At 49.9% G+C, this 24,561-nt stretch overlaps 1 protein-coding gene across 2 annotated transcripts in view; it reads right to left on the minus strand.

The window, feature by feature from the left end:
- LOC125454307 (SPRY domain-containing protein 3-like) overlaps positions 1 to 24,561 on the minus strand; it is a 559,019-nt gene that overhangs the window by 70,922 nt on the left and 463,536 nt on the right. For both annotated transcript variants that reach the window (XM_059647616.1, XM_059647617.1), the window contains exon 8: positions 11,756 to 11,813. In XM_059647616.1, coding sequence (XP_059503599.1) covers positions 11,756 to 11,813 — 58 coding nt within the window. The remainder of the gene's footprint in view (positions 1 to 11,755; positions 11,814 to 24,561) is intronic.

Genomic DNA, 24,561 nt, shown 5'->3' on the forward strand with positions numbered 1-24,561 from the left:
CCACCACCCTCTGTGTAAAGAACTTTCCACGCATATCTCCCTTAAACTTTCCTCCTCTCACTTTGAACTCATGACCCCTAGTAATTGAGTCCCCCACTCTGGGAAAAATCTTCTTGCTATCCACCCTGTCTATACCCCTCATGATTTTGTAGACCTCAATCAGGTCCCCCCTCAATCTCCGTCTTTCTAATGAAAATAATTCCTAATCTACTCAACCTCTCTTCATAGCTAGCACCCTCCATACCAGGCAACATCCTGGTGAACCTCCTCTGCACCCTCTCCAAAGCATCCACATCCTTTTGGCGATGAGATGACGGGAACTGCAGATGCTGGAGATTCCAAGATAATAAAATGTGAGGCTGGATGAACACAGCAGGCCAAGCAGCATCTCAGGAGCACAAAAGCTGACGTTTCGGGCCTAGACCCTTCATCTGATGAAGGGTCTAGGCCCGAAACGTCAGCTTTTGTGCTCCTGAGATGCTGCTTGGCCTGCTGTGTTCATCCAGCCTCACATTTTATTATCACATCCTTTTGGTAATGTGGCGACCAGAACTGTACACAGTATTCCAAATGTGGCCGAACCAAAGTCCTATACAACTGCAACATGACCTGCCAACTCTTGTACTCAATACCCCGCCCAATGAAGGAAAGCATGCCGTATGCCTTCTTGACCACCCTATTGACCTGCGTTGCCACCTTCAGGGGACAATGGGCCTGGACACCCAGATCTCTCTGTTCATCAATTTTCCTCAATTTTCTCAATTTTCTGGGGTTGTTTGGTTATGCCTCAGTTGGGAGTTTATGGGCTGTTTTATGAGGAAAGGTTGGACAGAATGTTAACTGTTTCCCTCTCTGCACAGAGATAGCCAGATGTGCAGAGTTTCTCCAGCACTGCCTGTGTTTGTATTATAATTCCCTCCTGTCTAGTGATGAGCAATGGAAGATGGAATGACCCCACTCTCACCACCATATTGCGTGCAGTTCTGGTCACCCCATTACAGGAAGGATGTGGAAGCATTGGAAAAGGTGCAGAGGAGATTTACCAGGATGTTGCCTGGTCTGGAGCGCAGGCCCTATGAAGAAAGGCTGAGGGACTTGGGTCTGTTCTCATTGGAGAGAAGGAGGCGAAGAGGGGATTTAATAGAGACATACAAGATGATCAGAGGATTAGATAGGGTGGACAGTGAGAGTCTTTTTCCGAGGATGATGACTTCAGCTTGTACAAGGGAGCATAGCTACAAATTGAGGGGTGATAGATTTAAGACAGATGTCAGAGGCAGGTTCTTTACTCAGAGAGTGCTAAGGGCGTGGAAGGCCCTGCCTGCCAATGTAGTCAACTCAGCCACATTAGGGGCATTTAAACAGTCCTTGGATAAGTACACGGATAATGATGGGATAGTGTAGGGGGAGGGGCTTAGGTTAGTTCACAGGTCGGCACAACATCGAGGGCCGAAGGGCCTGCTCTGCGCTGTATTGTTCTATGTTCTATGTTCTATATATTTGCTGATCTTTGAGAATTTTGTTCTGACTCTGGCTGTTATCTGAGGTTGCTTGCTCCTCCTGAGCGTGGATGCTTGGGCTGTTTGTTGTACCTGTGTTTGCTGTAAATGACAGGCTCTCCATCCCACGGAGTGGAACTGGGTTTGAGCCCGAGCCCAGTAAGTAAATCATCAGTAACATTGGTGACTCACTTACAGTAACTGTACAAGAGCCAACCAGATGTTATAAATAATAATAAATTGTGCAGATAAAGGTCTCATCCCATTTTATGTCCTGTAAAAACATATTCTGCTAAACTATCTTAAATCACTAGTCAGCCCCAGCTGGGTATTGTGTTCAAAAAACTGAAAGAACTGCAGATGCTGGAAATCTGAAACAAAAACAGAAGTTGCTGGAAAAGCTCAGCAGGTCTGGCAGCACCTGAGGAGAGAGAGAAAACCGAATTAATGTTTCAGGGCCAGTGAGCTTTCCTCAGAGCTGATGGCAGCTCGTGAAAAGTTTGTTTTGTGTAAAAAATGGGAAGGAGTTAAGGAGTTAACGATAGGTGGAGGTAGAGGCCAAGGAAGGAGAAAAACGTTTTTCTCGAAAAAGGAGTGGGTCAAGGTCAGTCTGGGGGAATGACTCGCTTGTTCTGTTCCAGTCCCCTGCCCTTCAGGAAGGAGGTGACACCTTCGGAAAAGGGACAGATAAGATTTATCGGAATGGGAACAGGGATGAGGGACCTCAGCAAATGTGGAGAGATTGGAAACACTGGACCAGAGAAGGCGAAGAGGAGATTTAATTGAGGCGTGCAGAATTGGGCTAGCGATGGTGGTGGAAAGGGGACAATTCTTTCTGGAGTGAGTTATTCTGATTGGGAACTGAAAGGTCAGTTGAAGCTGGTTCTACAAGAGATGTGGTGATTGGAACCAGGTAGATCCATTGACCGTAACCAATCAGGGAGCCCTGGCTAATAGATATAACCGGGGAATCCAGGCAGTCTCCTCAGTCTAGGGCCTGGCTCTGAGCTGGCTGGTCAGAGCCCACGTACAGTGCACATCTAAATGAGGGGTGACTTGGTGACGAGATACCGGTCTCTGTGCAGTTATTTTAGGAACTTTGTAAAGGGAATGGGAGAATCAACAGGTGGTTTGGAAGGAGCACGGGGCTGGCATGGGCTGGATGTATCTTTCAAAGAGTCAGCACAGAAATGATGGGCAGAATGGCCTCGTGTTGCTGCTGCACAGCTGTCGTTTGCTTGCGGATCGTGATTCACTCTGACATCCGCTCCCTCTTGGGACTTCCTGTGATTTAATTTGACCCTGTCCAGTGTGTCATGGGGTCTGAGATTAAAGGAGGTTTCCTCTCCTGGAGCTGGATCACTCAGTCAGCTGTGGCCCCGTGGGAGACGGAGTGAAGCTGAGGGGTGGGGAGAATTCAGGCTTTCCCTTCTTCACTTCCATTTCCCAGGCAGCCTCACCCTCTGCCCCTTCTCCCCACACCCCAACCCCCATCCAGCTGCACACAGAGCTGTCGGCAATCCCACTGCCAGAAGCATGAGTGAACACCAGCCAACCCTCCTGGACGATGTGTTTCCACGCTGCACCCCAGCACCGAGATCAAATATCCTCTTCATCTCATTGACATGAATTACAGAAACGGGTTCTTGGCCACACTCACTGCCTATTTGTTTTGGCTTCTGCAAAAGACTTGTTACCATGGGGAATGGACGTGACTGGTCAACAGAAACATAATATCCCCCTGCACAGCCTGTGCTTATTGTCAGCCCAAAGCAGATGGAGAGAGCCATCCCTCACCGACTGACTCTGTACCTGCGATTCCAAACACCCCCACCAGCCCCCGACCACCCCCGCCTGCCCCCACCCCTCAGGCCCCTCCTGTGGCTCTGGCCCGGCCACTCTTCATAAACCTGCCCCATCAAAGGGTGGGTCTGTGAGTATCGCCGACAGGTTCTGGTGGGTGTAGGGGCGTACAGGGAGCGGGTGTATCACACACACTGTGGCCATGATCTCAGACACACCAGCAGACAGGTCAGGATCTCACAAGAAGCCCAGTGGGACTGCAGCCACTTCCCAATCTGTCCCCAGCAGCTCAGGCACATTTGCACAGTGTCCTGCTGGAAATCAATTCCTCTTTCCCCATTCCCTCAACTCTACCCCTGAATTATCCCACATCTCATGTCCACTCAACTACAAGACGCTGCATGTGTAGAGGGACCTTTACTTTGTATCTAACGCTGTGCTGTCCCTGTCCTAGGAGTGTTTGATGGAGACAATGTAGAGGAAGCTTTACTCTGTATCTAACCCTGTGCTGTCCCTGTCCCGGGAGTGTTTGATGGGGAATAGTGCAGAGGGAGCGTTACTCTGTAACTAACCCTGTGCTGTCCCTGTCCTGGGAGTGTTTGATGGAGACAGTGTAGAGGGAGCTTTACTCTGTATCTAACAGCGTGCTGTTCCTGCCCTGAGAGTGTTTGATGCGGGACAGTGTAGAGGGAGATTTACTCTGTATCTAACCCTGTGCTGTCCCTGACCCTGGGAGTGTTTGATGGGGGACAGTGTAGAGAGAGCTTTACTCTGCATCTAACTCCATGCTGTCCCTATCCTGGGTGTGTTTGATGTGGAACAGTGTACAGGGACTTTTACTCTGTATGTAGCTCAGAGCCGTACCAATTCTGGGAGATTTTGATGGGGGTGGTGGGTGTAGAGGGAATTTTTACTCGATATCTAACCCAGTCCTGTCCCTGTCCTGGGAGTGTTTGATGGGGGGCAGTGTAGAGGGAGCTTTACTCTGTATCTAATCCCATCCTGTCCCTGTGCTGGGAGTGTTTGATGGGGGACAGTGTAGAGGGAGCTTTACTCTGTACCTAACCCCATACTGTCCCTGCCCCGGGAGTGTTTGATGGGGGACAGTGTAGTGGGAAATTACTCATTGAGTGGAAGCACTTATTAACATGAGACATCAAATCCACCCCCTTTTTCAGGGCAGTATCAATGTGGATTTCACAAGTTTCAAAGTCTCCCCTCCCCCACTGCATCCCAAAACCAGTCCAACCTGTCTCTGCCTCCCTAACCTGTTCTTCCTCTCACCCATCCCTTCCTCCCACCTCAAGCCGCACCTCTATTTCCTACCTACTAACCTCATCCCACCTCTTTGACCTGTCCGTCTTCCCTGGACTGACCTATCCCCTCCCTACCTCCCCACCTATACTCTCCTCTCCACCTATCTTCTTTTCTCTCCATCTTCGGTCCGCCTCCCCCTCTCTCCCTATTTATTCTAGAACCCTCACCCCATCCCCCCCTCTGATGAAGGATCTAGGCCCGAAACATCAGCTTTCCTGCTCCTGAGATGCTGCTTGGCCTGCAGTGTTCATCCAGCTCCACACTTTATTATCTCGGATTCTCCAGCATCTGCAGTTCCCATTATCACTGACCTTGATACATAGTTTGCTTTTGATGTTTTTAATCTGTGTTTTGTCAGTGATTGTTAATGATATTTCTCCTGAAGGTTCGTGATTGGATTTTGGAAAATTGAGATTTCCACTTCAGAGAAAGGAATTTTGGACAAGAGTTATTGTTGATGTTGGAAGTTCCTATTCGAACTGAGATCGTTCGTTGCTCATTGTTGGTGAAAATCTTTGCCCCACATTATTATGCCATCTCATGAGGTTAGAACACAGGACATAGAACATAGAACATTACAGCACAGTACAGGCCCTTCGGCCCTCGATGTTGTGCCGACCTGTCATACCGATCTCAAGCCCATCTAACCTACACTATTCCATGTATGTCCATATGCTTATCCAATGACGACTTAAATGTACCTAAAGTTGGCGAATCTACTACCGTTGCAGGCAAAGCGTTCCATTCCCTTACTACTCTCTGAGTAAAGAAACCACCTCTGACATCTGTCCTATATCTTTCACCCCTCAATTTAAAGCTATGCCCCCTCGTGCTCACCATCACCATCCTAGGAAAAAGGCTCTCCCTATCCACCCTATCTAACCCTCTGATTATTTTATGTTTCAATTAAGTCACCTCTCAACCTTCTTCTCTCTAATGAAAACAGCCTCAAGTCCCTCAGCCTTTCCTCATAAGACCTTCCCTCCATACCAGGCAACATCCTAGTAAATCTCCTCTGCACCCTTTCCAAAGCTTCCACATCCTTCTTATAATGCGGTGACCAGAACTGTACACAATACTCCAAGTGCGGCCGCACCAGAGTTTTGTACAGCTTCACCATAACCTCTTGGTTCCAGAACTCGATCCCTCTATTAATAAAAGCTAAAACACTGTATGCCTTCTTAACAGCCCTGTCAAAATGGGTGGCAACTTTTAAGGATCTGTGTACATGGACACCGAGATCTCTCTGCTCATCTACACTACCAAGAATCTTACCATTAGCCCAGTAATTTGCCTTCCGGTTATTCCTACTAAAGTGCATCACCTCACACTTAGAACATAGAACATAGAACAGTACAGCACAGAACAGGCCCTTCAGCCCACAATGTTGTGCCGACCATTGATCCTCATGTATGCACCCTCAAATTTCTGTGACCATATACATGTCCAGCAGTCTCTTAAATGACCCCAATGACCTTGCTTCCACAACTGCTGCTGGCAACGCATTCCATGCTCTCACAACTCTCTGCGTAAAGAACCTGCCTCTGACATCCCCTCTATACTTTCCACCAACCAGCTTAAAACTATGACCCCTCGTGCTAGCCATTTCTGCCCTGGGAAATAGTCTCTGGCTATCAACTCTATCTATGCCTCTCATTATCTTGTATACCTCAATTAGGTCCCCTCTCCTCCTCCTTTTCTCCAATGAAAAGAGACCGAGCTCAGTCAACCTCTCTTCATAAGATAAGCCCTCCAGTCCAGGCAGCATCCTGGTAAACCTCCTCTGAACCCTCTCCAAAGCATCCACATCTTTCCTATAATAGGGCGCCCAGAACTGGACGCAGTATTCCAAGTGCGGTCTAACCAAAGTTTTATAGAGCTGCAACAAGATCTCACGACTCTTAAACTCAATCCCCCTGTTAATGAAAGCCAAAACACCATATGCTTTCTTAACAACCCTGTCCACTTGGGTGGCCATTTTAAGGGATCTATGTATCTGCACACCAAGATCCCTCTGTTCCTCCACGCTGCCAAGAATCCAATCCTTAATCCTGTACTCAGCCTTCAAATTCGACCTTTCAAAATGCATCACCTCGCATTTATCCAGGTTGAACTCCATCTGCCACCTCTCAGCCCATCTCTGCATCCTGTCAATGTCCCGCTGCAGCCTACAACAGCCCTCTATACTGTCAACGACACCTCCGACCTTTGTGTCGTCTGCAAACTTGCTGACCCATCCTTCAATCCCCTCATCCAAGTCATTAATAAAAATTACAAACAGTAGAGGCCCAAGGACAGAGCCCTGTGGAACCCCACTCACCACTGACTTCCAGGCAGAATATTTTCCTTCTACTACCACTCGCTGTCTTCTGTTGGCCAGCCAATTCTGTATCCAAGCAGCTAAGTTCCCCTGTATCCCATTCCTCCTGACCTTCTGAATGAGCCTACCATGGGGAACCTTATCAAATGCCTTACTGAAGTCCATATACACCACATCCACAGCTCGACCCTCATCAACTTGTCTGCATTAAAATCCATTTGCCACCTCTCAGCCCAGCTCTGCAGCTTACCTATGTCTCTCTGCAACCTACAGCATCCTTCATCACTATCCACAACTCCACCGACCTTAGTGTCGTCTGCAAATTTACTAACCCATCCTTCTACGCCCTCATCCAGGTCAAATATAAAAATGACAAACAGCAGTGGACCCAACACCGACCCTTGCGGTACACCACTAGTAACTGGTCTCCAGGATGAACATTTCCCATCAACTACCACCCTCTGTCTTCTTTCAGCAAGCCAATTTCCGATCCAAACTGCTATATCTCCCACAATTCCATTCCTCCGCATTTTGTACAATAGCCTATTGTAGGGAACCTTATCGAACGCCTTGCTGAAATCCATATACACCACATCAACCGGTTTACTCTCATCTACCTGTTTGGTCACCTTCTCAAAGAACTCAATAAGGTTTGTGAGGCACCACCTTCCCTTCACAAAACCGTACTGACTATCCCTAATCAATTTATTCTTTTCTAGATGATTATAAATCCTATCCCTTATAACCTTTTCCAACACTTTACCAACAACTGAGGTAAGGCTCACTGGTCTATAATTACCAGGGTTGTCTCTACTCCCCTTCTTGAACAGGGGAACCACATTTGCTATCCTCCAGTCATCTGGCACTATTCCTGTAGACAATGACGAGTTAAAGATCAATGCCAAAGGCTCGGCAATCTCCTGCCTGGCTTCCCAGAGGATCTGAGGATAAATCCCATCTGGCCCAGGGGACTTATCTATCTTCACCCTCTGTAGGATTTCTAATACCTCTTCCTTGTGAACCTCAATCCCGCCTAGTCTAGTAGCCTGTATCTCAGTATTCTCGACAACATTGTCATTTCCTAGAGTGAATACTGTTGAAAAATATTCATTTAGCGCTTCCCCTAGCTCCTCTGACTCCACACACAACTTACCACTACTATCCTTGATTGGGCCTAATCTTAGTTTCGTCATTCTTTTATTCCTTAAATACCTATAGAAAGCCTTAGGGTTTACCCTGATCCTATCCACCAACAACTTCTCATGTCTCCTCCTGGCTCTTCTGAGCTCTCTCTTTAGGTCTTCCCTGGCTACCTTGTAGCCCTCAAGTGCCCTAACTGAGCCTTTACATCTCATCCTAACACAAGACTTCTTCTTCCTCTTGACCAGAGATTCCACCTCCTTTGTAAACCACGGCTCCCGCGCTCTACCGCTTCCTCCCTGCCTGACAGGTACATACTGATCTAGGACACACAGGAGCTTTTCCTTGAATAAACTGCACATTTCTAATGTGCCCATCCCCTGCAGTTTCCTTCCCCATCCTATGTTCCCTAAATCTTGCCTAATCTCATCGTAATTGCCTTTCCCCCAGCTATAACTCTTGCCCAGTGGTATACACCTATCCCTTTCCATCACTAAAGTAAACATAACAGAATTGTGATCGCTATCACCAAAGTGCTCACCTACTTCCAAATCTAACACCTGGCCAGGCTCATTACCCAGTACCATAAGCATATGGACGTACATGGAATAGTGTAGGTTAGATGGACTTGAGATCGGTATGACAGGTCGGCACAACATCGAGGGCCGAAGGGCCTGTACTGTGCTGTAATGTTCTATGTTCTATGTACCAAATCTAATGTGGCTTGTTGGCCTATCTACATACTGTGTCAGGAAGCCCTCCTGCACACACTGGACAAAAACTGACCCATCTATAGTACTCGAACTACAGTGTTCCCAGTCAATATCTGGAAAGTTGAAGTCCCCCATGACAACTACCCTGTCTCTCTCACTCCTATCGATAATCATCTTTGCTATCCTTTCCTCTACATCTCTGGAACTATTCGGAGGCCTATAGAAAACTCCCAACAGGGTGACCTCTCCTTTCCTGTTTCCCACCTCAGCCCATACTACCTCAGTTGATGAGTCCCCAAACATCCTTTCTGCAACTGTAATACTGTCCTTGACCAACAACGCCACACCTCCCCCCTTTTACCATCTTCTCTGTTCTTACTGATTGTGATTGTGCAGATATGCAGAAAACTGGGAGATTAAAAATAATCTGTGAAAGATGATACGTCCCCAAGGGTCAATGTCTGACCCCTCACAGACTCCAATAAACATCCCACTCCCTCCACCCCCGACACTCAGTCGCAGCAGTGTGTACTATCTACAAGATGCACGGCAGAAATTCACCAAAGATCCTCACGCAGCACCTTCCAAACCCACGACCACTTCCATCCAGAAGGACAAGGGTCAGCAGACTTTTTTTTGACAGGGAGGTGGTGGCCCAGTGGTCATATTGCTCAACTATTAATCCAGAGACCCGGGTTCGAATCTCACCCCAGCACATAGCGGAGTTTGAATTCAATAAAAGTCTGGAAATAAGAGTTCAGTGATTACCATGAAACCACTGTTGATTGTTGGGGGAGAAACAGCTGCCACGCATTGGGCTGCAAAAGTCCACGACGGCCTAGTGGCAGTACCCAGAGAACATTCTGGGGGCTAGTGTTCGAATCCCGCCACCACAGAGGGTGGAATTCAAATTCACTGAATATCTGGAATTAAGAATCTGATGATGACCGTGAATTAATTGTTGGAAAAACCCATCTGGTTCACTGATGCCCTTTAGGGAAGGAAACTGCCATCCTTACCCGGTCTGGCCTACATGTGACTCCAGACCCACAGCAATGTGGTTGACTCTTAACTGCCCCCAGGGTGGGCAATTAGGGATGGGCAATAAATGCTGCCTGGCCAGAGGCACCCTCACCCCGTGAATGAATTACGAAGAAACAACAGACATGAGGGAGTTGAGGTGGTTCAGTGAGTGCCTGGCTAACACCAGCACGTTAACGGCCACAGGTCAGCGCAGGGAATGTAACAGTTTTTACACAGAAGGTGGTAGGAGTATGGAGCGCGCTGCTGGGGGTGGTGGTGGAAGGTGCTTTTAGATAAGTGCATGAATACATCAGGAATGGAGGGATATAGGCCAAGGGCAGGCAGAAGGGATCAGTATCATTTGGCGTCATGTTCAGCACAACATCGTGGGCCCAGGGCCTATTCCGCATGCAGTACTGCTCGATGTTCTATGTTCTAGATGGGTTGGGCTCTGGACAAAGGCCAAGTGGGAGGGGGTAAAGGTCACAGGTGGCTATAACAGTGTGGAGCTGGATGAACACAGCAGGTCAAGCAGCATCTCAGGAGCACAAAAGCTGACGTTTCGGGCTGAGACTCTTCATCAAGTGTGTTTAGAATCCAGCCCCACTTCACCAAATCAACCCCACTTTATAAAATTCACCCACGTTCTGTTCACAAAAATAACCCTGAGGTTCCAGTTGCCTGCCACTTCAATGCACAACCCCGTGCCGTGGCCAATGTCCCTGTCTCTGGCTTGTTGCAATGTTACAATGAAGGTCAACACACCCTGGAGGAACTACACCTCATTCCCACTTGGGGACCCTACAGCCCTCTGGGCTCAATATTGCGTTCAATAATTTTAGAACCTGAACTCTCCCATGTCTCAGCCCCCCAACCCCTTGTACCACACAGCCTATCACTACACACCCCCTGTTATTACTCACTAACAGTCCTCATCAACAACTATTCACCCGCCCAGCCTGATCGTTAGCAACTCCTCTGTCTGTCTGAAGAAAGGTCTCGGCCCAAAACATCAACCTTCCTTCTGCTTGGTCTGCTGTGTTCATCCAGCTCCACAGCGCGTTATCCCTCTGTCTGTCTAAATGCTCTTATGTCTCTTTGGGCTCTATTCCCCTCTATCATTTACTGCTGACACCCTCCCATCCCCCCCCCAGCCCTATCTTCTGCATAATAACCTACGTTTTCCCAGCTAACATCAGTTCTGAGGAAGGGTCACTGTACCCAAAGCATGAACTATGATTTCTCTTCACAGATGCTGCCAGATCTGCTAGGCTTTTCCGGCAACTTCTGCCTTTCTTCCTGATTTACAGCATCTCCAATTCTTTTGGTTTATAATTATAAACTTTATTGTCGGACTGGGGCCAGCATTTATTGCCCGTCCCTACTTTCCCCCTTGAGAAGGTGGGGGTGAGCTGCCTTCTTGAGCCGCTGCAGTCCATGTGCTGTGGGTTGACCCACAATGTTCCTTAGTGGGGATGTTCCAGGATTCTGACCCAGTGACAGTGAAGGAACGGGGACATATTTCCCAGTCAGGATGGTGAGTGGCTCAGAGGGGAACTTGCAGGGGGTGGTGTTCCCACGTATCTGCTGCCCCTTGTCCTTCTGGATGGAAGTGGTCGTGGGTTTGGAAGGTGCTGCCTGAGGATCTTTGGTGAATTTCTGCAGAGCATCTTGTAGATAGTACACACTGCTGCTGCTGAGTGTCGGGGGTGGAGGGAGTGGGATGTTTGTGGATGTGGTGCCAATCAAGCGGCTGCTTTGTCCTGGATGGTGTTGAGCTTCTTGAGTGTTGTTGGAGCTGGACTTAAATGGTTCACTTCGTCCGGTTGAAACATCGAGAACAATAAGACACAGGTCAGGTTGTCAGAATGTGTGTGAGCTGTGTCAACATACTGTACCTCGCCCCTATGCCCAGACCATGCACTGTACCCAATCCTGACCTGCATGGTATGCCACCGAGCCCTTGCTCCATCCTGGGTGCCTCTGCTTGGGATAATCCTGGAAAATAAAAACCACAAAAAAAATTCATCAAAAAACAACTCAGAAGTAATTAGTCCGAAGTTTTCAAATTTCTTTTAAACGATCTTGTTCAATGATTAGAGAATAACGTAACAGAGACAGCGCAGAAAGAGGCCACTCAGCCCAGTGCATATTGGAAGATGAGGAAGGGCGAACGGACCCGAAACGTTAATTCTGTTTTCTCCTCCACAGATGCTGCCAGACCTGCTGAGCTTTTCCAGCAACTTCTGTGTTTGTTCCTGATTTACAGCATCCACTGTTCTTTTGGTTTTTATTTTGTGTAGATCAGAAAATGATGGTCAGAGCCTCTGCTATTTCGTTCATCAGCAGCCTGAGATCTAGCTCTCTCAGATCTGGGGATTTATCAAAGCTGTTTGGCACTCTGCAATATTTCATCTACTTTCTGGGTTATTCTCTGGTCCTCAGTCCACCATACCCTTTAACTGGAGCAAGAACACAGAAAGCTACAGCTCAGAGGGGTTTGGCAGGCCTGGTCCACAAATCACAAAGCGAGCATCCAACTTCAGGAACTAACAGGGAAGGTGAATGGAATATTGACCTTCAATTCAAAAGGAATTGAGCATAAAATCCAGGCGGTTTTAATAAAACTGTACAATGTGCCAGTCGGGCCACAGCTGGAATACTGTGAATAGTTTTGGGCCGTTTATCTAAGGATGGGCTGACATGGAAGCAGGTCCGGAGAAGGTCCAGGTACGGAGACAGTCCGTCTGATGAGGACAGACCGAGTAGGTTGAGCCAGTACTCACTGGAGATGAGAAGAATGAGAAGTGAGCTTATTGGGGATGTTGCTTTCCCCCAGGGGAGACTCTCGGGCCACGGGGCATCAGAGAATGGGAGTGAATCTGTGCAATTCTTTACCGCAGAGGATTGTCGCGGCTGGGTCATTCAGCACATTCATGGCTGAGACTGATTATTAATTAGGAAGGGAACCGAGGTTAATGAGGACAAGACAGGAAAGTAGAGCTCAGGATGCTCACAGCAGCCATGATCTGACTGAATGGCAGCACAGATTTGATGGGCTGAATGGCCCACTTCTGCTGCTACATCTTATGGTCTTCATTACCAATATCCACTTGGGATTTCAGGGAAATGTGTACAAAATGATCAGAGGTACAGATAGAGTGGACAGCCAGAGACTTTTCCTTAGGGCGGAGGTAGCTATTATGAGGGAACATAGTTTTAAAGTGAGTGGAGGTAGATATAGGGGAGACGTCAGAGGTAGGTTCTTTACTCAGAGAGTGGTCGGGATGTGGAATCCATTGCTGGAGAGGGTAGTGGAGTTGGCCTCTTTAGGGGCATTTAAGCAACTATTAGAAAGGCATATGGACGATAGTATAAGGTAGAGGTGGAGGTTAGGTAGATTTTAGGTTTAGGGTAAACGTTCAGCACGAAACCGTGGGCTGAAGGGCCTGGACTGTCCTGTAATGTTCTTTGCTCTTTGTCCTAAAATAGCTTCTGAGTTTTCCTTGAATTTATTTTCCAACGTTTTGTGTGCAATGACAGGTTACTGTCTCAGTTTCCAGGTTTAATTTCATTTCGGCACATTTTCATTGTGGAAGATACGCCAGGTTGGGTGAGGATTTCCAGGGACATGAACACTGTGGGCATTATCACGAAATGGGACAGACTCGATGAATTCTGGCAAGCCCTTTCTCGAAGCCAGGAGTAGCCAGCTGTGTCTTTACCCCATGTTCAGGGAGTCAAGGTGAGATTCTCGCTGGGAGTTGCTGATGAACAGAGAATATAACTTCATTGGTTTGCAGCATCATATCACACCACCCACTGACATGGAGACCCTGCGGCTCAGTGCCCCTTTCTCCAAACAACCAAGATGTTGGGCACCAAAACCTCAGGGCAGACTCAGCGGGCACTGGACCACCACACCCTCCACTGGCCCACCATACACCCCCACTGGCACACCACGGCCCCACTGGCCCACCATGGCCCCCACAGACCCACCACGCTCCCCCACTGGCCCACCACACCCCCACTGGCCCACCACAGCCCCCACTGGCCCAACAGAGCTCCCACTGGCCCACCACATCCCCCACTGGCCCACCACAACCCCCACTTGCCCACCACATCACCCATTGGCCCACCACATCCCCCACTGGCCCACCACACACCTCACTAACCCACCACAGCCCACCACTAGCCCCCCACAGCCCACCACTGGCCCACCACAGCTCCCACTGACCCACCACATCCCCCACTGGCCCACCACACACCCCACTGATCCACCACACCCCCCACTTGCCCACCACATCCCCCACTGGCTCACCACATCCCCCACTGGCTCACCGCACAACTCACTGACCCACCACACCCCCCACTGGCCCACCACAGCCCACTACTGGCCCCCCACAGCCCCCACTAGCCCACCACATCCGCTACTGGACCACAACACCCCCACTGGCACACCACACATTGCACTGGCCCACAACACCTGTCACTGGCCCATCACACCGGCCACTGGCCCACCACACCCCTCATTGGCCCATCGGATTTCACAATGGCCTACCACACTCACCCACTGTCCCACCACACTCTCCCACAGGCCCACCACACTCTCCCACTGACTCATCAATTCCACCACGGAGAAAAAACACACCCCAACATCCAGGAAATTGGATATACAATGTGTACAAGGCTCTAGGAACCCTGCTGGCCATCTCTAATCCACTGAGAGGACACTCTGCCCCTCAGTGCTGTCCCTCAAGCTGCCCCGGGACCTCTCACTGTAACCCCGTGGCAAGGTCACTGCGGGTCCAGGGAGCTAGACCGAGCTCAGAGATTGCTCCAGGCTGTACCTCTGGGGTTTTCACTCAGTAACTCACTCACCCGATCACTCACTCACTCAATCACCCAGTCACTCACTCACTCACTCACCAACTCACACACTCACTCACTCACCAACTTACACACTCAGTCACTCACTCGCTCATTCACTCACTCACTCACTCCCTCCCTCATTCACTCAATCACTCACACACTCACTCACTCCCTCACTAACTCACTCACTCGCTTACTCACACACTCACTTACTTGCTCACACACTTGTTCACTCTCTCATCGCTCACTTGCTCACTCCCTCATTGCCTCCCTCGCTCACTCACTTACTCACTCAGTCACTCGCTCACTCACTCACTCAAAATAAGTACTCGCTCACTCACTCGCTCACTCACTCAACCACTTAACCACTCACCCACTCACTCACTAACTCCCTCCCTCACTCACTCACTCGCTCACTCACTCAATCAATCCCTCAAAAGACCCGTCACTCACTCACTCACTCAATCACTCACTCAATCACTCACACACTCACTCACTCCCTCACTAACTCACTCACTCCCTTACTCGTACACACGCGCACTGACTCTCTCATTCATTCACTTGCTCACTCCCTCACTGCCTCCCTTGCTAACTCACTCACTTGCTCAGTCACTCGCTCGCTCACTAACTTACTCACTCGCTCACTCATTCACTTACTCACTCAACCGCTCACTCACTCACTCACTCACTAACTCACTCACTCGCTCACTCACTCATTCACTCAGTCAATCCCTCAAATCACACAATCCATCACTCATTCACTCACTCACTCAATCACTCACTCACTAACTCACTCACTCGCTTACTCACACACTCAATTGCTCAAACTCGCTTACTCTCTCATTTGCTCACTTGCTCACTCGAACACTCCCTCACTGCCTCCCTAGATCACTCACTCACTCACTCACTTGCTCACTCACTTAAAATACGCACTCACCCGCTCACTCGCTTAAACACTCACTCACTCATTCAGTCAATCCCTCAATCACACAATCCGTCACTCACTCATTCACTCAATCACTCACACACTTACTCACTCCCTCATGAACTCACACGCTCCCTTACTCACTCACACACTCGCTCACTCTCTCATTTGCTCACTTGCTCACTCACTCACTACCTCACTGCCTCCCTCGCTCACTCACTCACTCGCTTTCACTCACTCAAAATACGCACTTACTCACTCACTCACTCGCTACCTCATTCACTCACACACTCTCTCATTCACTCACTCACTCATTCACTCAGTCAATCCCTCACTCACTCGCTCACTCACTCACTCACACAATCGCTCACGCGCTCACTCACTCACTTGCTCATTTGCTCAATAACTCGCTCAACAGTTCACTCACTCACTCGGTCACTGACTCACTCAGTCAGTCAGTCACTCACTCGTTCAATAGCCCGCTCACTCACTCATTCGCTCATTTGCTCACTCACTCCTTCAACCCCTCACTTGCTCAATTGCTCACTCGCCCTCTCACACACCCACTCGCTCACTCACTTACTCACTCACTCAAGCACTCACTCACACACTCGTTCACACACTCGCTAACACACTCGCCCGCTCACTCACTCACTAACTCACTCACTCAGTCACACACTCACTCGTTCACTCACTCATTCACTCGCTCATTTGCTCACTCACCCATTCACTCATTCAAACACTCACTCGCTGACTCGCCCACTCACACACTCACTCACTCCCTCACTCGCTTACTCATACACTCTCTTACTCGCTCACACACTTGCTCACTCTCTCATTTGCTCACTTGTTCACCACCTCACTGCCTCCCTCGCTCACTCACTCACTCGCTCAGTCACTTGCTCACTCTCTCGGTCAGTCACTCGCTCACTCACTCACTTACTTGCTAACTCACTCACACACTCACTTTCTCATTTGCTCGCTCACTCCCTCCATCACTCACTCCCTCCCTCTCTCACTCACTCACTGATATACTCATTCACTCACTTGCTCACTCACTCACTTGCTCAATCTCTTACTGACTCACTCAACCATTCACTTCCTCCCTCACTCCCTCCCTCGGTCTCTCGCTCAGTCACTCACTCACCCATTCACTCACTGACTCGCTCGCTCACTCATTCACTCACTCACTCAGACACTCCCTCACTCACAAACTCATGCACTCACTCATTCACTCACTCACTACCTTGCTCACTCACTCACTCGGTCAGTCACTCGCTCATTCACCCGCTTCCTCCCTCACTCACTCGCCCGCTCGCTCACTCACCCACTCACTCATGCACTCACTCACACGCTCACGCGCTCACTCTCTCATTTGCTCACTCGCTTACTCAGTCACTCAGTAACTCACTCACTCACTCACTCAATCACACACTTGTTCACTCTCTCATTTCCTCACTCGCTCACTCGCCGAATCACTTACTCACTTGCTCAGTGAATCAATGACTCACTCACACACTCAATCTCTCATTAGCTCATTCACTCACTCGCACGCTCGCTCACTCACTCCCTCACTCACAAACTCATTCACTCACTCACTGACTCACTCACTCACTACCTCACTCACTCACTCACTCTCTCGCTCACTCCGTCAATCACTCGATCACTCGCTCACTCCCTCACTCACACTCACTTGCAGTCTCACTCACTGAGTCACTCCCACACTCACTCATTCACTCACTCACTCACTCATGTCTCTCACTCACATACTCACTCACTCAACAACCCGCTCACTCCCTCACTCCCTCCCTCGCTCACTCAGTCACTCACTCACTCACACACACACTCATGTGCTCAGTCTCTCATTTGATCACTCGCTCACTCACTCGCTCGCTCACTGATTCACTTACTCAATCACACACTTGTTCACTCTCTCATTTCCTCACTCGCTCACTCGCCGACTCACTGACTCCCTCACTCACTCAACCACTCACTCGCTCAATAACCGAGTCGCTCACTCACTCACACACTCATTTGCTCACTCGCCCACGCATTCATTCAATCCCTCACTCGCTCGCTCGCTGACTCACTCACAAGCTCACTCAATCACTCATTCGCTCAACCATTCACTCACTCACTCACTCCCTCCCTCATTCCCTCCCTCATTCACTTGTTTAGTAAATCAGTCATTGGCTCACTCACTCGCTCAATAACCCTGTCACTCACTCTCTCACACGCTCATTTGCTCACTCGCCCACTCACTCATTCATTCCCCCACTCATTCATTTGCTCAATTGCTCACTCGCCCACTCGTACACCCACTCACTCACTCGCTCACTCAACCGCTCGCTCACACAACCGCTCACTCACTCATCTGCTCACACACTCGCTCACTCTCTCATTTGCTCGCTTGCTCTATTGCTCACTCCCTCAGTCACTCCCTCACTCACTGATTCAGTCACTCATTCACACACATACTCACTCGGTCACTCATTCGCTCACTCTCTCATTTGCTCGCTTGCTCTATCGCTAACTCCCTCAGTCACTCCCTCGCTCACTCATTCAGTCAGTCATTCACACACATACTCACTCGGCCACTCACTCGCTCTCTCGCTAACTCGCTCACTCACCCACTCACTCACACACTAACTCACTTACTCACATGCTCACTCACTCACACATTCGCACTCTCCCTCATTTGCTCGATTGCTATCTCGCACAATCCCTCCCTTGCTCACTCGGTCAGTCACTCACACACTCACAGACGCCCTCACTCTCTCATTTGCTCGCTCATTCTATTGCTCACTCCTTCGCTCCCTCCCTCGCTCATTTGTTCATACACTCACTCACTCACACACTCACACACACACTCATGCACTCAGTCTCTTATTTGATCACTTGCTCACTCATTCCCTCACTCAGTCACTTGCTCGCTCATTGATTCACTTAGTCACTCGATCACTTGCTCACTCATTCCCTCACTCTATCACACACTAGTTCACTCTCTCATTTGCTCACTTGCTCACTCGTCAACTCACTCACTCCCTCATTCATTCACTCGCTCAATAACCCTGTCACTCACTGTCTCACACGCTCATTTGCTCACTCGCCCACGCACTCATTCAATCCCTCACTCACTCACTCGCTCGCTCACTCACACCCTCACTCACTCGCTCACTCACACCCTCAACTCACTCGCTCAATAACCCCATCACTCACTCACTCACTTGCCTCATTTGTTCACTCGCTCACTCACTCATTCAATCCCTCTCTTGCTCATTTGGTCAATTGCTCACGCACTCACTCACTCACGCACGCACTCACTCGCTTACTCACTCAACTGCTAACTCACACTCACTCACAAACTCACTCACTAACTCACTCACTCACTCGCTCACATGCTCACTCAACTGCTCACTCACTCACTCACTAACTCACTGACTCACTCACTCTCTGACTCACTCACTCACTCAATAACCCCGTCTTTCACTCACTCACTTGTTCATTTGCTCACTCGCCCTCTCACTCACTCACTCACTCATTCGCTAACACCCTCACTCACTCGCTCACTAGCTCGTCCCTGACTCACTCACTCACTCACTCCTTTACTCACCCACTCACACACTCACTCTCTCATTAGCTCACTCACTCACTCACTCATTCAAGCACTCACTCACTCACTCACTCAACTGCTCACTCACTCACTCAGCCACTGACTCACTCAATCACTGGCTCACTCGCTCACTCGCTCAATAACCCCGTCACTCACTCACTTGCTCATTTGCTCACTCACTCATTCAATCCCTCGCTCGTTCATTTGCTCAATTGCTCACTTGCCCACTCACGCATGCACTCACTCACTCACTCTCTCCTTTACTCACTCACTCACACACTCTCTCTCTCATTAGCTCACTCACTGACTCACTCGCTCACTCACTCCTTTACTCACTCACTCACTCATACACTCACTTACTCACTCATTCGATCACACAGTCACTCACTCACTCACACACTCACTTACTCACTCATTCGATCACACAGTCACTCACTCACACACTCTCTCTCTCATTAGCTCACTCACTGACTCACTCACTGACTCACTCGCTCACTCACTCGCTCACTCACTCACACACTCACTTACTCACTCATTCGATCACTCAATCATCCCCTCACTCACACACTCACTTGCTCACTCACTCAGTCATTCATTTGCTCACTCAACTGCTCACTCATTCACTGGCGTATTCACTCACTCGCTCAATAACCCCGTCACTCACTCACTTGCTCATTTGCTCACTCACTCATTCAATCCCTCGCTCGTTCATTTGCTCAATTGCTCACTTGCGCACTCACGCACGCACTCACTCACTCACTCTCTCCTTTACTCACTCACTCACACACTCTCTCTCTCATTAGCTCACTCACTGACTCACTCGCTCACTCACTCCTTTACTCACTCACTCACTCATACACTCACTTACTCACTCATTCGATCACACAGTCACTCACTCACTCACACACTCACTTACTCACTCATTCGATCACACAGTCACTCACTCACACACTCTCTCTCTCATTAGTTCACTCACTGACTCACTCACTGACTCACTCGCTCACTCACTCGCTCACTCACTCCTTTACTCACTCACTCACACACTCACTTACTCACTCATTCGATCACTCAATCGTCCCCTCACTCACACACTCACTCGCTCACTCACTCAGTCATTCATTTGCTCACTCAACTGCTCACTCATTCACTGGCGTATTCACTCACTCGCTCAATAACCCCGTCACTCACTCACTTGCTCATTTGCTCACTCGCTCACTCACTCACTCACTCGCTAACTCCCTCACTCGCTTACTCGCTTGCTTCCTGACACACTCACTCACTCCTCATTCACTCCTTGACTCACTCACTCACACACTCGCTTACTCACTCATTCGATCACTCAGTCACTCACTCACTCACACACTCACTCTCTCATTAGCTCACTCACTGACTCACTCAGTCACTAACTCACTCACTAACTCACTCAACTGCTCACTCACTCACTCACCCACTGACTCACTCATTCACTGGCTCACTCGCTCAATAACCCTGTCACTCACTCACTTGCTCATTTGCTCACTCGCTCACTCACTCATTCAATCCCTCACTCGTTCATGTGCTCAATTGCTCACTTGCGCACTCACGCACGCACTCACTCACTGATTCACTCAGTCACTCGATCTCTCACTCACTCATTCACTCACTCAATCACACACTTGTTCACTCTTTCCGGATAGACCACTCTCTCCGCGACTCCCTTGTCCACTCCACACTCCCCTCCAACCCCACCACACCCGGACCTTCCCCTGCAACCGCAGGAAATGCTACACTTGCCCCCACATCTCCTCCCTCAACGCTATCCCAGGCCCCAAGATGACTTTCCACATTAAGCAGAGGTTCACCTGCACATCTGCCAATGTGGTATACTGCATCCACTGTACCCGGTGCGGCTTCCTCTACATTGGGGAAACCAAGCGGAGGCTTGGGGACCGCTTTGCAGAACACCTCCGCTCAGTTCGCAACAAACAACTGCACCTCACAGTCGCAAACCATTTCCACTCCCCCTCCTATTCTTTAGATGCCATGTCCATCATGGGCCTCCTGCAGTGCCACAATGATGCCACCCGAAGGTTGCAGGAACAGCAACCCATATTCCGCCTGGGAACCCTGCAGCCTAATGGTATCAATGTGGACTTCACCAGTTTCAAAATCTCCCCTTCCCCTACTGCATCCCTAAACCAGCCCCTTAGAAAGGGGGTGGCCATGGGCACCCGCATGGGCCCCAGCTATGCCTGCCTCTTTGTAGGTTACGTGGAACAGTCCATCTTCCGCACCTACACAGGCCCCAAACCCCACCTCTTCCTCCGGTACATTGATGACTGTATCGGCGCCGCCTCTTGCTCCCACAAGGAGCTCGAACAGTTCATCCACTTCACCAACAGCTTCCACCCCAACCTCAAGTTCACCTGGGCCATCTCCAGCACATCCCTCACCTTCCTGGACCTCTCAGTCTCCATCTCAGGCAACCAGCTTGTAACTGATGTCCATTTCAAGCCCACCGACTCCCACAGCTACCTAGAATACACCTCCTCCCACCCACCCTCCTGCAAAAATTCCATCCCCTATTCCCAATTCCTCCGCCTCCGCCGCATCTGCTGCCACGATAAGACATTCCACTCCCGCACATCCCAGATGTCCAAGTTCTTTAAGGACCGCAACTTTCCCCCCACGGTGATCGAGAACGACCTTGACCGCGTCTCCCGCGACACATCCCTCACACCCTGCCCCCGCCACAACCGCCCCAAGAGGATCCCCCTCGTTCTCACACACCACCCTACCAACCTCCGGATACAACGCATCATCCTCCGACACTTCCGCCATTTACAATCTGACCCCACCACCCAAGACATTTTTCCATCCCCTCCCCTGTCTGCTTTCCGGAGAGACCACTCTCTCCGTGACTCCCTTGTTCGCTCCACACTGCCCTCCAACCCCACCACACCCGGCACCTTCCCCTGCAACCGCAGGAAATGCTACACTTGTCCCCACACCTCCTCCCTCACCCCCATCCCAGGCCCCAAGATGACATTCCACATTAAGCAGAGGTTCACCTGCACATCTGCCAATGTGGTATACTGCATCCACTGTACCCGGTGCGGCTTCCTCTACATTGGGGAAACAAAGCGGAGGCTTGGGGACCGCTTTGCAGAACACCTCCGCTCAGTTCGCAACAAACAACTGCACCTCCCAGTCGCAAACCATTTCCACTCCCCCTCCCATTCCTTAGATGACATGTCCATCATGGGCCTCCTGCAGTGCCACAATGATGCCACCCGAAGGTTGCAGGAACAGCAACTCATATTCCGCCTGGGAACCCTGCAGCCATATGGTATCAATGTGGACTTCACCAGTTTCAAAATCTCCCCTTCCCCTACTGCATCCCTAAACCAGCCCAGTTCGTCCCCTCCCCCCACTGCACCACACAACCAGCCCAGCTCTTCCCCTCCACCCACTGCATCCCAAAACCAGTCCAACCTGTCTCTGCCTCCCTAACCGGTTCTTCCTCTCACCCATCCCTTCCTCCCACCCCAAGCCGCACCCCCAGCTACCTACTAACCTCATCCCACCTCCTTGACCTGTCCGTCCTCCCTGGACTGACCTATCCCCTCCCTACCTCCCCACCTACACCCTCTCCACCTATCTTCTTTACTCTCCATCTTCGGTCCGCCTCCCCCTCTCTCCCTATTTATTCCAGTTCCCTCCCCCCATCCCCCTCTCTGATGAAGGGTCTAGGCCCGAAACGTCAGCTTTTGTGCTCCTGAGATGCTGCTTAGCCTGCTGTGTTCATCCAGCCTCACATTTTATTATCTTGGAATCTCCAGCATCTGCAGTTCCCATCATCTCTCTCCCAACCTGTCTCTGCCTCCCTAACCGGTTCTTCCTCTCACCCATCCCTTCCTCCCACCCCAAGCCGCACCTCCATCTCCTACCTACTAACCTCATCCCGTCTCCTTGACCTGTCCGTCTTCCCTGGACTGACCTATCCCCTCCCTACCTCCTCACCTATACTCTCCTCTCCACCTATCTTCTTTTCTCTCCATCTTCGGTCCGCCTCCCCCTCTCTCCCTATTTATTCCAATTCCCTCTCCCCATCCCCCTCTCTGATGAAGGGTCTAGTCCCGAAATGTCAGCTTTTGTGCTCCTGAGATGCTGCTTGGCCTGCTGTGTTCATCCAGCCTCACATTTTATTATCTTGTTCACTCTCTCATTTGCTCACTCGCCCACTCACTCATTCAATCCGTCACTTGCTCATTTGCTCACTTGCTCACCATCCCAATCGCACACCCACTCACTCATTCACTCATTCGAGCACTCAGTCATTCACTCACTCACACACTCCCTCAATCATTTACTCAATCACTCACTCACTCACTCACTGAATCACTCACTCACTCTCTCACTCACTAACTCTATCACTCACTTGCTCACTCGCTCACTCAACTGCTCACTCACTCACTCACTTCTTACTCACTCACAGAACCACTCACTCACTCGCTCAATAACCCCGTCACTCACTCTCTCACTTGCTCATTTGCTTACTTGCCCACTCGCTCATTCAATCCCTCACTCATTCATTTGCTCAATTGCTCTCTCGCCCACTCACTCACTCGCTCACTAACTCCCTCACTCACTCGCTCACTCGCTTGATCCCTGACACACTCACTCACTCACTCCTCGACTCACTCACTCACACATTCGCTTACTCACTCATTCGATCACTCAGTCACTCACTCACTCGCACGCTCACTCTTTCATTAGCTCACTCACTAACTCACTGACTAACTCACTCGCTCACACGCTCACTCACTCATTCACTCACTCGCTAACACCCTCACTCACTCGCTCAATAACCCCGTCACTCGCTCACTCAGTCATTCAATCCCTCTCTCGCTCATTTGCTCAATTGCTCACGCACTCACTCACTCACTCACGCACTCAATCACTCGCTCACACAAACTCACTCACTCACTCGCTCACACGCTCACTCACTCACTCAGTCACACATTTGTTCACTCTCTCATTTGCTCACTCGCCCACTCACTCATTCAATCCGTCACTGGCTCATTTGCTCACTCACTCACCATCCCAATCGCACGCCTACTCACTCATTCATTCACTCATTCGATCACTCAGTCACTCACTCACACACTCCCTCAATCATTCACTCACTCACTGACTCGCTAACTCACTCAATGAATCACTCACTAACTCACTCACTAACTCTATCACTCACTCTCTCACTCAACTGCTCACTCACTCACTCACTAACTCACTGACTCACTCACTCACTCACTGGCTCACTCACTCAATAACCCCGTCACTCACTCACTTGCTCA

Source organism: Stegostoma tigrinum, chromosome 7 (genome assembly GCF_030684315.1).
Source record: "Stegostoma tigrinum isolate sSteTig4 chromosome 7, sSteTig4.hap1, whole genome shotgun sequence".
Lineage (NCBI taxonomy): Eukaryota > Metazoa > Chordata > Chondrichthyes > Orectolobiformes > Stegostomatidae > Stegostoma > Stegostoma tigrinum.